Below are 15,086 nucleotides of genomic sequence, written 5' to 3'. Positions count from 1 at the left end.
TGAGTGAAGAGATCGAAATCCGAATTGCATAGGGTGCAAACCCGGATTAGAATCATTAAGATGTGCAATAATAGAGTTAGCGACCCACTTTTCTGCTATCTTTGAGAAGATAGGAAGTATGCTAATAGGTCGATAATTTCACCATTCACCAGTCGACAGTGTTACACCATTCTTTGTCTCTCTCCACTGACTACCTATTGATGCACGTATAAAAAATTCATAAATGGGGCAGTGGTGGCTCAGTGGTTGAGGCTCAGGGTTAGTGACCAGAAGGTCAGTGGTTCAAGCCCCAGCACCACCAAGATGCCATTGTTGGGACCTTGAGCAAGGCACTTAACTCCAGGTTGCTCCAGGGGGATTGTCCCTGTAATAAGTGCACTGTAAGTCGCTTTGGGTAAAAGTGTCTGCCAAATGCATAAATGTAAATGTAAATTCAAGGCTCTGATGCTGGCATAAAGAACAGTCACTGGGTCTGCTCCAGCATACCTAAAATCATTTATGCAGATCTACACTCCCGCCAGAAGCCTGCGATCGGCTAATGAACGTCACCTTGTTGTACCAAAACAAAGAGGCACCAAAACACTCTCGGACTTTCAGCTTCATCATACCACGTTGGTGGAATGAACTTCCCAACTCCATCTGTGAAGCAGACTCCCTCTCTGTCTTCAAAAAACGACTTAAAAAGCATCTTTTCCAAGAGCACTTAACTAGTCACTAACAAAAAAATTATAATAAGTAAATTGCACTTGCATATGTTTTGTGTACTATTCTGATGCTAGTGAAACTTTGTAATATGGCACTTTTGTACCACTGTCTCCTTAAGATGATTCGCTGAGGTTTTCCTCTTTTTTTAAGTCGCTTTGGATAAAAGCGTCTGCCAAATGAATAAATGTAAATAAATGTTACATTCCGTTTCCGTTTGTCCTTTGAAGGCCATCTCGTTTAAACAAGATTTGTTTAAAGGAGGACGCTCAGTATATCGCAGCCTTCAAAGGATCCATCCTACCTAGCATGCAGCCTTCAAAACTGCCTGTGTGTGGTTTTTTTCTCTGTACAGCAGCATGTTGTCTATACAGCAGGAGTTTCTCTTACTGCCCCCTGCTGAAAACAGGCGGTACTTGAATTGCTCCAATAGTAGGAATATTCCTAATTACGGTCCGGACACAAGATTAATTGTATTTAATACAATATGTTTTATATGAAGTGTTAAATTGACAGCCCTGTTAAGGATGCATCCTTTTGCACCTCACTGTATCTACTGTTTGTTTCCACAGCGTTGAAGATGCAGATATTGAGAGTGAAGGTGAAATCCAGTCTGAATGTAAATGATCCTGCAATGATGACGACTGTCTTACAGAAGGTGAGTTTTATAAAGTGTGCTCATCTTCAGAGTAGGGCTGTCAAAATGGCTGATAAACTAAATTTGAATTTCTTACTTAAATAATAGTAATATTACTTTATGTTAGAGGAAGAAAGTACTGTATTGTCTCCTAAACCCACAAGAGGGCGCAAGTGAGCGCAATGAGCAACTATAATCTAAATCAAGCATCACATTTTTATTGAAATGAAATATTACGACTTTGTTTAAAGTGCATAACGTTTTAAACAATCATTTATAGATCAAATATAATTTCCAAATGTGCACGCAAGGAAATTGAGGTAACAAAAATGCATATAAGTGGAAGAGCAATATGAGAAAACATGCTTCAACAGACAGCGTAATGTATTATGTTTAAACAAAATGGCAAACTTTTATTCTGAAACTATCCGCTCACTCATACATCTACATATTGTTTGTCAAGAACACCAGACGGTCAACTTGCAGCAAGGGCTGAGCGTTTTTGTTGACAATGTTTCCAGCTGATGAAAACACACGCTCAGCTGTGACTGATGTGCCAGTAATACCCTGGACTCTTTTAGTAATGGCCCCTCATCATGACATTGAGAAAACTCTTCAGGATGAGAAAACTCTTCGGAATGAGAAAACTCTTCAGGATGAGAAAACTCTTCAGGATGAGAAAACTCTTCAGGATGAGAAAACTCTTCGGAATGAGAAAACTTTTTGGGATGAGAAGACTGCATGTTTGTTCTCAAGTTAAGTTGTGAAGTGATATAGCAGCAGTTTCTTACACAACTTACAAATGACGTTGGTTGTGTCAACAATCTCGCCTTCGATACTCCAGAAAACCATAGAAGCGCCACACAGCACTTTTAAGATGTTTTGGTGTAAGTAAGATCCTCTCTTTTACAGCATTTTTCAAATTATCAACGCAGCCATGCCGCATCTAATAGGTTGAACTGGATAGGCTAACAAAAACAAACCACGCCAGCTACGTCATCATCATGTCTCACGCTTCTCCTCACACACCTAAAATTTGAATGCAAGGTTTTTACATTCGAATGTGCATTTTCTTTTTTTTAATTCGACAAATATTTGAAATTGAAATTTAAATTTGATAGCCCTACTTCAGAGTTAGTTCCTGTACAGTCCCTGCGGAAAGATCAGATTAAACCAGCCTAAGGTGGTTTTCTGGCCTTCGCTGGTCTCCAAGCAACCTAGATTTCAGCAGGTTTAGCTGGTCATCCAAGAAAAGATCCAAAACCACTCGAGAACCATCAAACAGTGGAACCCATTCTGAGACCAGTGATCCACCTTAGGCTGGTTTAAGCTGTTTTAGCTGTTTGCAGATAATGGTCCAGACAGACTATGGGTCTCTACATGATTTAGTAACACAAGACTGTTCTATCCTCAGATTCAACAGAATCTAGTAAATCTGGGAATGTCAAAGGATGCCAAACTGGTGTGGAGAGTTCAGTCAGACGGAGCCGTCTTCCACACGGTGCAGAATAAAAAGGAGTTATAGGTCGGTGTGTTAGAGGGATAGTTCTCCCACAATTGAAAATTATTTCACAAATTTGGCTAATTAATCTTGTTCTTTAATCTTGTTTTAGTTACACCTTATCACTTTAAAATATCCTGTGATTTTGCATTAAGTAAATAAGTACAAGTTCTACTCTTTTATTTACATTGTGAGGGGAAGATAGCAGTGATAGAACAATCAGCTCTAGTAGTGAAGTAGGTACATTTTTAACCATTTAAACTTCTAAAATCTAAATAAAATGTGTGTGTGTGTGTCTATCATGTAATGGTCAAATGTAATGGATGGTTACATTCTCAATATGTACATTCATTTCAATAAAACATTCACACCAGCGCTCTTGTATTGCTCTTTCATCTTGATTTAACCATATACAGTGAAAAATATTTGGACACAAAATTAACTACATTTTATTTTGACAATAATTTTCAATCCAGTAGGTGGCGCTGTCACCAGATTTATTTGATTTTGTTAGGGCATGGTCGCTATGACATAAGCAAAGTTGCATATGTTAAAGAATTGCTGAGATACAGCCTTAAATGGGACATATTATGCCCCTTTTTACACAAGGTGTCCCCAGAATGTTTCTGTCAAGTTTTAGCTCAAAATACCTCACAGATCATTTATTCTGCCATGCCTTTTTACCCCTGTTTGTAGACCTGTTCCAAAAGGACTGTAGCTTTAAATGCAAAGGAGCTGCAGCACCCCACACCCCTTTCAGGAATTGGGCTGTGTCTTTCCTGCTGGCTGCCATGGATACGCCAGCGACAACAATGCAGGAGAACTTAAACAGTCAAAAAATTATAAATAACACAGAGAACACACTACTTCAATCATCTTACTGTATTGTGCATAACAAAGGTCGAGTTATGAATTATGAAAAACAGCTATAGTTGTTGAAAATAGTACTATCGTTTCATAATCATTTTTTAAATAATGACCGGTTTTATTACATGGAAAATCATCATTGTATGACTGTGGATGAGGCCAGTCAGTTTATAACGGAACTGAAACAGAGCTACAGCTTCATTGTTATGGAATAAGGTAGTTAGCAACTAGTTGCTACATTACACAAAGCACAACGTTTTCACAACAATTATTTCGCACAAAGTGAAAACAAGCAAATTCAGAATTCAATTTGCAAACATTAAAAAAGTATAAAGTGCGAAACTTACGACTTGCAAATCTGAAGTTGGGTCACTTTAGAGTTGGCATCGATACATCCTTGATCCTTAGCTTTGAAGCAAATCCAGCCTTGTGTTGACCATCGTTGATGAAGCAGTCCAAGTTAGCACAACAGGCTCTTGCGAGGAGATAAATATGGTGGCTTTGCGATGCTCCCTCAGGTTTTAATGAGGGCAGATCTAAGCTACTCGGGCAGATCTCTTCGCTAGCTGTGGGATGTACCTTTCCCGTTTTGATGTCATAAGGGGCTGCAAACCTGAACGGCTTGTTCGGAGACACTTTTTTTTTATTGATGGGGAAAGGAAAGAAATGAGGGGATGGTCTTTAACCATATTTTCTGGTAGTCTACACACACTGAGTCCACATAATTATGTACAAAAAAAGTGGACTTTGTCCCCTTTAAGGAGGTTGCACACCAGATGCGTCTGGCAGATGACATGGTGCATTCTAAAATTTGAAACCACTGGTTTCAATGAAGGTACACACACCGCCACTGCCACACAGCAACTTTGCATATGCCATTCTCGCCTCCTCCTTTCCATTCAACTGTATTATACTGGTGCCGAAACTCAGGAAGGAGTTGGGATGCGCCGTAGTAGAGTACTCGTCACTACCATCCACCCCAACGTAGCAACCGTGGCCATCCGCCGGGGGACGGAGGTTGTCGTCTGCTAGAGTGTAGAGGAGTGGCCGAGGACCATGCTATTGCATATCGGAGAACTGGTGAGTCCATTTTTTTTTTCTCTCTCTCTCCCACTGCACGTTGGCAGTGTGACTGCCTTTAGTTCCTTTTTGGTATCTTGCCATCAAATTCAGTGATGCGTTAAATGGAAAAGGTTTGGTCTATCAAAAAGTGTTTTTGTGTGTGTGTGTGTGTGTGTGTGTGTGTGTTATTGTATTCTTCTCATCCTGAAATGCAAGGCAAATGTTGGATCACCATAATTATGAACCACAGTTTCCACATATCCGTTCACTCGTTTGGGATGTTCTCTGCAATCCTTATGAACAGAACGGTGACTAACTGTGACAGAACTCCTCCCCCCCCAAAGGGTGACTCCTGGTGCCCAAAGAGGGAAGAGGAGGACAGGATGCACTGTAAAAAGTCGTTCAGTGCTATTGTCCATATGACTTAATTTTAAAAACTATATTTATTCCAATAAATTTATTTATTTTTCTTTCTTTGATTTTTGAGTTATCAAAAAGTAAAAAGTGTGAATATTTTCATAACTTAATATTTTCTATAATAAAATTAATTTCATTGGACTTCACCATAAATTGATTCTACAAAACTTATTTTAAAAGTTTATATTGGACGTGTCAGACGTAAAAAGACACGACCCGCCCACCTGCAGCAACGGAAGAACAAGCCCGGGCAAATCCTTCACTCTCGTCTGTTCCAGAAGTTTATTCGAAGTCGAACTGGGTTTTCCACGGAGACGGATCATTTATACTTCCCGTACCTCATGTAAGTAAATCTTTGTATTGTTAAAAGTTAGATTTTAGCTTAATTAACGTGTTTGTGTTGCGCAATCTGCGAAGGCATCGCTCTGTTTCCTGCAAACTTTTACGCCCGCCAACTTCGAATGTGCTCCATCTCAAACAGTTTGTTAACTTGAGCCACATAACGTTACTGTATAAATCTACGTGTGTGTGTGCGTTGTATAATTAATGTGTGTATAATTCAGTGTGCAAGCGTGATTGACATAACGTGAGGTCGAATTTGTTTTTTAACGTGCGAAAATTTCGGATACGAATTTCGGACTCAGTGTGCAATGGCCTTTAGACATAGTTTGACAGTGGACTCACAGACACACATGAAACCACAGCTAGCTGAGTGATTATCGTCGGTTGGAAATGTATGTGCCAGAGCAGCAGTTACTTTGTCACAATCTAACCCAAACCACATTGATGGAGCAGACATTTGCCACCAGTGTGGGCACTGTTAGCTTGTGTGGATCAGCACATAGCCCGACATACACCTACACCTCAACGGTGGTGCTCCAGGTGCAGGCACTTCTCCTCATCCAGCGTGCTTCACACATGTTTGTCCTAACATGAAGCTTTGTATTTGTCGGTCGCACTGTGGCACATTCACACATCTCGGACCTACACACTTTGCAGTCATTCCAGTTGTTCCACTAATATTTCGGTAAGAGAGGCCACATCGGTCGTAAGAAGTTACAAGTCATTTATCTAACCAACACAATTAGTCCAAAGTTGTTTAATTATGTTAAAGCATAGTTCCTCTTTCACAACATTGTACTCTATGCATAACTCGTAACCCAAATTTCATATTTTTATTGCTCTGTAATTATTGGGTGCAGATGTTTAACCCCTGTGTCTTGATATATTTATATGAATTTTGTTGATGCATTTTAAAACCATTTGTTTAAGTGAGAAGATTTTTTTGAATAGTATATTTGTATTAACATCCCTCCTCCAAATATTGTAATTAGTTAACTGCCTGTAGGTGCTGTATGATGATATCATCACAAAAAGTCACTGGGGTTTTTATATGATGTTTCAGATTATTTTCTAAAAAAAGTTATGCGATGAACTCAAGTTAATAATTTGTCTTGTTCAGCAGGATAATCTTAACTTGTATTTTAAGTGTATTTTTTAAAGGGCTTTCATCAGGCTTGTATTCGAAAGGTGTAGAGGTAACTAACTTTTTTTTTTCTCCCTATTTACAGATGGAATGGCCCTGTAAATTGTGCAGCACTGTGGTACCAGGAAAGAGCGACATTTTAAAGCATTATAGACTGCATCATGGGACCTTTGGACACAGCCATGCCTTGCCTTGTATTCATATAGATTGCCCATGATCATTTAAATCCTGGAGTTCCTTCCGCTCTCACCTCTCAAGATACCACCCAGAAGCTAAATTCTTTAACTCACCACAAGTAAGTCTTTAATTTACCTGCCCTTTGTGTCAAAACCCTGAATTTCACAATGAAAAGGTTTTTTTTGAACACATAGGTCATCATCTCAAGAATAATGAGACTGTTAAGTGTGTTTTCATAGGATGTGATCACCAAACAAATGTGTATGGGACGTTTGCAACACACAAACACAGGAAGCATACTCCACATACATAACAAGAATTCAAACCAGGGATTATCTGTGGGTTACCAGAGGAAGCACTTGATTTTGAATCCGCTGAAGAGGATGAGGTCCACAATGATGCTAATCATGAAGGCAGTAGCAGTAATGCAAACTATGCAGAGGAAGATAGAAGCAATGTAGTTGTAGAGTATATAGCATCCCTCTTGTTGAAATTAGAGTGTTCATAATGTTTCAGTTTGGTGCATTGATGAATTGGTTGATGATCTTCACTTCATAGCAAATTCTGCATGCATATCTTCAGTTAAAAGTATAATTGTTTCACATTTTATGAAAAATAACCAAACCATTGATGACACAATTGTTACATCTTTGGTGGAAGAATTGTGCAATTCCAATCCCCTAAGTGCAGCACTCAGTAGTGCTGGTCCTCTATCCTCATCGTTCAAGAGACAGAAGTATTATAAAGAAAAATTCGAAGTTGTTGAGCCTGTTGAGTATATTCTTGAACCAAATGAGAAGAGAAGTTTCCAGTATATCCCAATTCTTAAATCTTTGATTCACATTTTGGATAAAGAAGATCTTAGAGAAAAGTTCTGAGTAAAGAAAAGGACAAGTCATCTACTAAATATGAATCGTATCAAGACGGTACAATATATAAAGATAATTCTTTTTATTCTGAAGAACTAAGAATTACGCTTGTACTGTACATTGATGACTTCGAAATTTGCAATCCACTGGGAACTTCAAGAAAGAAGCATAAGATTACAGCTGTATACTGGGTGTTTGGCAACATCCCACACTCATCTCGGTCAACTCTGAGCTCTTTGTACTTGGCCCTTTTATGTAAAGCAGTGGACATCAAAAGATTTGGCTATGAGGAAGTGCTTGCCCCTTTGTTAAAAGACATTGCTATCTTGGAGCGTGATGGCATCTACATTTCCTCGGTTGGACAAAATGTGAAAGGAAGTGTGTTTTGCGTTGCTGCAGACAATCTTGGGGCGCACTCAATTTGTGGATTAGTGGAAAATTTTTGTGGACCATTCATTTGCAGATTTTGTCTTGGACAACGATCAGAATATCAGATAAAGGAGGTGAGGTCGGGTGCATTTCCTGCTCGCACCCAAGAAGCACATGCAGCTCATTTATTGACTGTCAAAGAAAACCCTGTCTTGACACATTGTTTTGGTGTTAAAAAGGCTTGCCCACTGACTGAAAATCTGAGCTACTTCCACTGTGTCACTGGCTATCCACCTGACATATTACATGACATTTTTGAAGGGATTGTTCCCTTGGAACTGGGTCTCTGCTTCAGTTTTTTCATTTCTAAGAAATATTTCACATTTAATGAACTTAACAGTGCTATTTCACAGTTTCCATATAAGTGGTCTGACAAAACGAACTCTCCTCAGCCAGTCCCTGCTACCTTCTCCTCAAGAAAAAAGATTGAGGAAACGCGCATGGAAATTGGTCCCTCATACGACTGTTGCCATTCATTATTGGACACAAAATACCTTTGAATGATCCAGCCTGGCTTCTGTTGATGTCTTTAAAATACATTATTGAGCTTGTTGTGGGTCCAGTCCATAATGAGGAAAGCATTGCATATCTTGACTCAAAAATTTCTGAACGCCGGCACAGATTCCAGGAAGTGTTCCCTAATGAAGATTTAATCCCGAAGCACCATTTTTTAGAGCACTATCCTGGATTGATAAAAGCTTTTGGACCAGTGATAGCTTTCTGGACGATGCGGTTCGAAGCAAAGCACAGCCAGTTTAAACGGATTGTAAGGCATACTGGCAACTTCAAGAACATTCTCTTGTCCCTGGCTACAAAGCACCAGCTTATGATAAGCCACAACCTGCATTCCACAACAGTTTTGCCTGCTCTTAGTGTTGTAAGAGTAACATCAGTTCCAGTGGATGTCCTACATGTAAATGATCAGAAGTCAATCAGGCATATATCTCCTTCTCAGTCTCAAGTTCAGCTGGCTGACACAGTCACCTATCAGGGAACAAGGTACTCAAAAAGCATGATTGTGGCCTATGGTTCTACTGCAGGTCTTCCTGATTTTAAAGTGATTCTTCAAATTGCACTTATCGGGGAAAGAGTGTATTTTATTGTGAGAACACAGATATCCTGGTTTGATGAACACTATTGTGGATATTATCTGGAGAAGACCGACCACATAACTCTAGTTGAGCAACAACACCTTACTGATGTATGTCCTCTGTCTGCCTATATTGTTGCAGGAAAGCAAATGGTGACATTGAAGCGCCATATCTGTCTCCAGTGTTGAGTCTTATTGTACCTCTATCTCCAGTGTTGATTAACATACCTCCCTGTCTTTTGTCTTCCTAGACATGGAGCAAACTGTGAGATTCCGGGTCCTCATCGATCATGAAATCAAGAAACTCACTCTCAGCAGTGGCATACCCTCAACTGTGGACGAGTTGGTTGCAGCTGTCAAAGAAAATTTTTCCATCCCCACAGATATAAGTCTTCAATACAAAGATGAAGAATTTGATGACTTCTTTACCCTAACATCTACCAATGAGCTGAAAGATAAATGCACACTTAAAGTTATGTATGCACCGCTGAATTTGACGCTGACAGTTGTTCCCCAGGAAAGCACCCCTGATGCCTCTGATGTCAGCTCTTTATGTGAGAGTACGAGTCTCAGTGAGAACTCAGTGGATACCGTCATTCTGAGTCCCTCCCCCTCTGAAAGGTAGAGCCCATGGCCTGCTGTGTTTCCCATTCCAACCTTCTCACACAACACTGAACTGGCCTTAAGGCAAGGATACGAGATTTATTTAAGAGATGGCACCCCAATGACATCACCAAGTGTCAAATCAGACATCTTGGAGAGCCAGGCAGAGGCCATGTTTTCCAACACTGCTTACCCCAATGATGCCCAGAGATGTGCAGTGGCAGAGGCACTAGTTGCAAAGCATCCCTGCTTAAAGGAGCCTGGATCTTTTAATGGAATTTATGGGTGGCAGCAAAGCCTAAAGTATAAGTGTGGAAACTACCGGGCAAAACGGAAAGCACTTGGAAGCCCTGAACTCATGATAAACTCACTGAGAAACAAGTCAAATGAAGAGCGAAAAGCTGCTAAAAATGTCAAGAAACCAAAGAGGGCAGAGGTGAATTACTTGCCCTCACACCCACATGGTGAAACAGATGACACCCTTGAGAATCTAAGACTTGACCTAATTGCTGCCCATCAGTCAAAGGACTCTGCCAGGAGCACAAATGATATGATGGCCAGGACATACAGCTGGAGAAGACAGGATGTGGTTGCCAAGTCTCCTGGTGTGGCAGAATTTAAGGAAAGATGGCCTGCCCTCTTCGGACCATTCCAGGTAAGTGACTTATCATTCAGTTTTTGCTGACACTACTCACTTCTGAGAACTTTTTGGAAATTGTGATTTGGACATGAGATAGTAGACTAATCTTTAAACCCCTTTAAATAACAGTCAAACATTTGCTGTCTTACAGGTAAGCGAGGAATTCCGAAGATGTACTGCGGTTCCCCTGGAAGCAACGTTTATGTCACAGCTAGACAAGCACACCCCAAAGCTCCTAGAGCTCTTTAGTGCCAAGGGAGGAGCAACTGGTCAACGCATCAATAACTTGTTGATGGAACTGATACAGGTGGGGCAAAAGTGGTTACAAAGTTAAAATGTACAATATTAATCAATTGAGTAGTTTGTTTTTAGGTTATCTTGCTTATCTGGGTGTTTTTAGTTAATTGGACAGTTTTTTTTTCTTCTAAATAGTCTCAAGTGTTATTACTATTAATATATTTTAATGAATAAAAAAGAAAAACTAAAACAGACCTACAGTAATGATGACATTACAGGGTTGGAGTGAATTTACCAACAAAATAATTTATTCATTATTGTTCTATTAACTAGGACCCAAGTGCCACTGCAGTGAAGAAGAGAGATGTCACTCTGAGATGCCTCTTTGAGTATATGGGAGAGAGTGGACAGGAGCTCATCTTTGATTACTGTGTAAGTATTGTCTCAAAGCAGGTTTGGCTCAGTCTGGTGAACAGGTTTAAATTGTGCTGACTGTTAATGTGAACTGACTGAACCAGCATTTGGCAGGTAGTTGTGGAGTATTTGTTTTTCATCAACAAATGAGAATGTTTGTCTTAAATACTTGATCTTTTATCTCAAAGGGAGCTGCAGAGACCACTGTTCACGAGGACCTGAAAATGAAGAATATGAGCATATATATGTCTGTTGTGAGCCAGATGCAGTAGGAATCATCATTGAGGGAATACCAGTCCTTACCATTCTTGGAAATCTGGCCAAAGCATGCTGCTTCCTGCTTGGGTTGACATATGCACTTAATCTTGAGTATCCATCCAAGCTTTCCAAAACATTTGAGGTGTTTCAAAGACTTTTTGTGGGACTTGACACGCTGCGTCCAAAACCAAGCCCGAAGTTGTTTTTCAGGGCCCAAGCCCTGAAAAACAAGCTCCTTGCCTAGGCACTCAGACATAACTCTAGTGAACAGCTGTTTTCTTTGTCTGTTTTCTGTTTTTCTTTGTCTGTTCAACATGGTTATACATCGGACATAACGTTGAATCTTTCAGGATGTTGTTATGGTTTGTCCTTGTCATGTTTTATGCTATGCTGCAGGTCATAATTTCTGGTGTGAAAAAAACGTTTTATTTTATACACACAAAAAATAGACCTGCTGTGAAGCTGCACTTTAAAAACTGGTCAGTAGGTGAGATCAGTGAGTTTGACTAAAGATGTTTCAAAATATTCACACACACTGTGAAGGTATTATGCTAAGTTGAGGTCAGATGCTCATGTTTTTGACCTGTAATGTTAGTGTTAAAATTTTTCAATATTATGTACACACTGTACTGTAAAGGTGTTTTACAAACCTGAAATTTACAAGCTGAGGTCATGCTTTGTTTAATGCATGAAAACAGATGTTCTTGATTGTACTGTCAGGCTCATTGCTACCGTTTGAAAAAGGCATGTGAATTGTTACAAAAGTGCCTGTTAACTTGATATTAAAATGTTTTAATATTATGTACACACAGTAAAAAAACTATACTGTGAAGGTGTTCTTTTAACCTGCACTTTATAATCTGAGGTCAAGCTTTACAGATGTTATTGATTGTTAACACTGTCCAGCTCATTTTGAATATGGCTTGTGTATTGTTAAAAAAGTGCCTGACTTCATTTTAAAATGTTATAACATACAGTGAAAAACTGTACTTTGAAGGTGTTCCACACTAGCCTGCACTTTATTTGCTGAGGGCATGCTTTACACATGTTATTGATTGTTTTTACTGTGTCCAGCTCATTGCTACTGTTGTGGATCTGGCAATGATTTAATAAATGTTGGAAATTGACATAATAGCAATTCATTATTTGAAGCCGTTTACACTTCCAAAACAAAGAAAGGGCAAATTGGTCAAAATTAATAAATCAGAGGATATTAACTAGTATTTATTAATTTAAATGTTACCTATTTTAATTAAGTCTAATGTGTATAATATGCTAATATTTTTTTACATTGATTGTACTCAATTTATTGGCTTTTTCTGAAAATGGTACTTAATCTTTTCACATACATTTAAATGCATATTATTAAGTTATCCTTACTCAAAATATCAGTTAGTTCACTAAACTTGAAAAAAGTAGTTGGAAAATGTTGTCTTAATTTTATTGAGTTAGATCCAAGTAACAGTTTTAACAGTGTGGGGCAGATGATGAGGAAGGGTCCAGGGGTTGATATTGAGGCCAAGGAGGAATAGGCAGTCCATCAAAAGGCCATGGGGGCAACCACAGGGCAGGGGCTGGGTCAGGGGGCCTAGGAGGTGGCCATGGGGCAGGGACAGGGTCAGGAGGCCTGGGAGGCAGCCATAGGGCAGGGACAGTGTCATGAGGCGATAGGCTGGAGGACCACGTTGGAGCCGAGGGGACGTAGAGCCGAGGAGATGTCGAGGGTTTGGAGGGCAAAGGTGGAATCCAGGGCTCGGAAGGCCTAGGCGGAGTCGGAGGGTTGAAAGTTCCCCTTGTATGAGATGTCACAGGGGGTGATGGTCGAGCTAGTGACTTCGGGGGAACCAGTTGATCAGGAGGAGGAGGAGAAGCTAATGTCCTGGGTGGAGCCAGAGGAGGATAAAGGGCCAGCGTGCTGGATGGAACCAGCAGAGGAGGAAGGGCCATAATGCTAGATGGAACCATTGTGCGAGACGGGACCAGTGGAGGAGGAAGGGCCATTGTGCTGGATGGAACCAGGTGAGCCACACAAGTTCCAGAGCCTCATCCACGAATTCACACAGTGTCCAGTGAGGATCTGCCGGAGGCATCCGTATCTTTAGTACACTATTTAGGCTATGAAGAAAATCACCAGAGCACGGTCATCATAGTGATAAACTAAATTAGCCAGTTCGAGAAACTCAGACAAGATCCTCCACTCGACGGTCCCCTTGTGTGGGAGGAGAATCTTAACAGCCGCTAGATCTATTTGGGGATTTGTAGGTCACGATTTGTAGCAGAGATGAGAGACTATGGAACTACATGCAAGCTTTTAGTGAAGAAAACTAGTAAACATGCTACTGTACGTAAGATAATAAATTACAAAGATTGATACAAACTAGAGGGTTTATATACAAACTGGTGGTTGATGATAGAATCGAACAGGTGAGGAAGATGGGAAACAGATAGCTGTAATGAGGGCATCAGAGATGTAGTTAGGGGAAAACTAATAACAGAAGACATTAAGCATATCAAAATAACAGTCCTTATGAACAGAACGGTGACTGTGACACCAGTCATATCAATAACCTAATAAAAGATGCTTTATTCTGCATTGATTTTAAATGATGCTGCATCCAAGCTGTTAGGTGTCAGTGTAAGTCCAAGATAAAACAAAAAAGGGGGTAAATATCGCCACCTCTTTGTCAAACTTGGTATGAGCGTCTCAAAGAGCCATAGCAACATAAACACGGAGTGACAATTAAGAAAATATACGCACACAAAAAAAAAAGCACAAATTTTATCGAACATTATGTGTACAGTGGGGATAAGAACGCAAATGGGTATTTTGCCATGGAGATAAAAACAGTCCAACACAAAATAATGCACATGAACATTGCCCAGCACAAAAGTATAGTGACTCCTATGTTTTAGAAGATTTGTAATGATAAATCTCTGCAACTTTACCTCAGAATATCTTGTCAAATCCCAGGATGCACCTTATTCACACTAACGATATCTTTGATGGAATGAAAACGAGGCTGTGAAGGACTTACAGTCTCTTCAATGGGCAGGACTGCAGTTTAAAGTGTTTTTGGATCGTTCCGTGGTCAAAACATTGATAAAAGGTCTGTCCAAGAACATTCAGTATGCAAAGTACTCCACACAACATGAGTTGTGGAAAATCGGGAGCTTTATACAGCTTGTTACTGTTAATGCCATTGAAGAGGCGGCAAGTCTATCCCTCACAGCCTCGTCATTCCCGCTAGTGTGAAAAAGGTCTATAAGGTGCGTCTTGGGGCTGTATATTGGTATTGATTTATGTTAAGATATCTTTAATGTGTGTGGAGTTGTAGGCATTCCAACATTGGAAAAACGTCATTGCCATTGCTTCATGGGCACCGATCTACCGAGCCATTTTTAGCATGTGTCCAATCTGTGTCTAACAAAATGCTCCCTGTGCATTCTGATAATGTGTTACCCCATACAGAATATATAGACCGTGTACTAAATGCCTTACTACCATACTACTCTTACTGTTTCTATTATAACTCAGACTGTTCATATGTATACATTGTCAAAGTCTTTCAGTCCACTGTTGACCATCTTTGGAACGCTCTATGGAGGCTATTTCCAGTTATGCAGCTCCTAGAAAGACAAAAATCTCAAAAACAGTTGGTCAAGATTACGATCAAAGAACATATTCAGCAAGAAAAAC

General features: G+C 39.9%; 4 protein-coding genes across 10 annotated transcripts in view; 2 read left to right on the top strand and 2 right to left on the bottom strand.

Annotated features, from left to right (window-relative positions):
* Positions 1-3,075, top strand: part of LOC127643276 (macrophage mannose receptor 1-like) — a 92,883-nt gene extending 89,808 nt beyond the window's left edge. Inside the window, exons 4-5 of one of the 3 annotated variants that reach the window (XM_052125956.1) lie at positions 1,275-1,360; positions 2,754-3,075. In XM_052125956.1, the coding sequence (XP_051981916.1) occupies positions 1,275-1,360; positions 2,754-2,864 (197 nt within the window). In that variant the 3' untranslated portion in view covers positions 2,865-3,075. The remainder of the gene's footprint in view (positions 1-1,274; positions 1,361-2,753) is intronic. The other 2 variants (XM_052125965.1, XM_052125950.1) reach the window with 2 other exon arrangements.
* Positions 1-15,086, bottom strand: part of LOC127645778 (basement membrane-specific heparan sulfate proteoglycan core protein-like) — a 458,523-nt gene that overhangs the window by 155,269 nt on the left and 288,168 nt on the right. The gene's annotated exons all lie outside the window — the stretch shown is intronic.
* The window catches only part of LOC127643210 (macrophage mannose receptor 1-like), a 247,488-nt gene that overhangs the window by 69,430 nt on the left and 162,972 nt on the right, over positions 1-15,086 (bottom strand). The window lies entirely within an intron of this gene.
* LOC127643349 (uncharacterized) lies at positions 6,804-12,414 on the top strand. The gene is made up of 5 exons (XM_052126029.1): positions 6,804-6,967; positions 9,489-10,495; positions 10,632-10,787; positions 11,051-11,149; positions 11,320-12,414. The coding sequence occupies exons 2-5, from the start codon at positions 9,962-9,964 to the stop codon at positions 11,401-11,403; spliced, it is 873 nt and encodes a 290-aa protein (XP_051981989.1). The 5' UTR covers positions 6,804-6,967; positions 9,489-9,961; the 3' UTR covers positions 11,404-12,414.

This window comes from Xyrauchen texanus, chromosome 1 (genome assembly GCF_025860055.1).
Source record: "Xyrauchen texanus isolate HMW12.3.18 chromosome 1, RBS_HiC_50CHRs, whole genome shotgun sequence".
Lineage (NCBI taxonomy): Eukaryota > Metazoa > Chordata > Actinopteri > Cypriniformes > Catostomidae > Xyrauchen > Xyrauchen texanus.
Note: the sequence above shows the minus strand (reverse complement) of the source record. Positions and strands in the feature narration are given on the sequence as shown.

Excerpts from the sequence above, each read along its gene's own strand:
- LOC127643349 (XM_052126029.1), top strand. The coding sequence starts at position 9,962 with ATGACATCACCAAGTGTCAAATCAGACATCTTGGAGAGCCAGGCAGAG. Across the intron at positions 10,496-10,631 it reads CCCTCTTCGGACCATTCCAG|GTAAGCGAGGAATTCCGAAG; the intron begins GTAAGTGACTTA and ends GCTGTCTTACAG. Across the intron at positions 11,150-11,319 it reads AGCTCATCTTTGATTACTGT|GGAGCTGCAGAGACCACTGT; the intron begins GTAAGTATTGTC and ends TTTATCTCAAAG.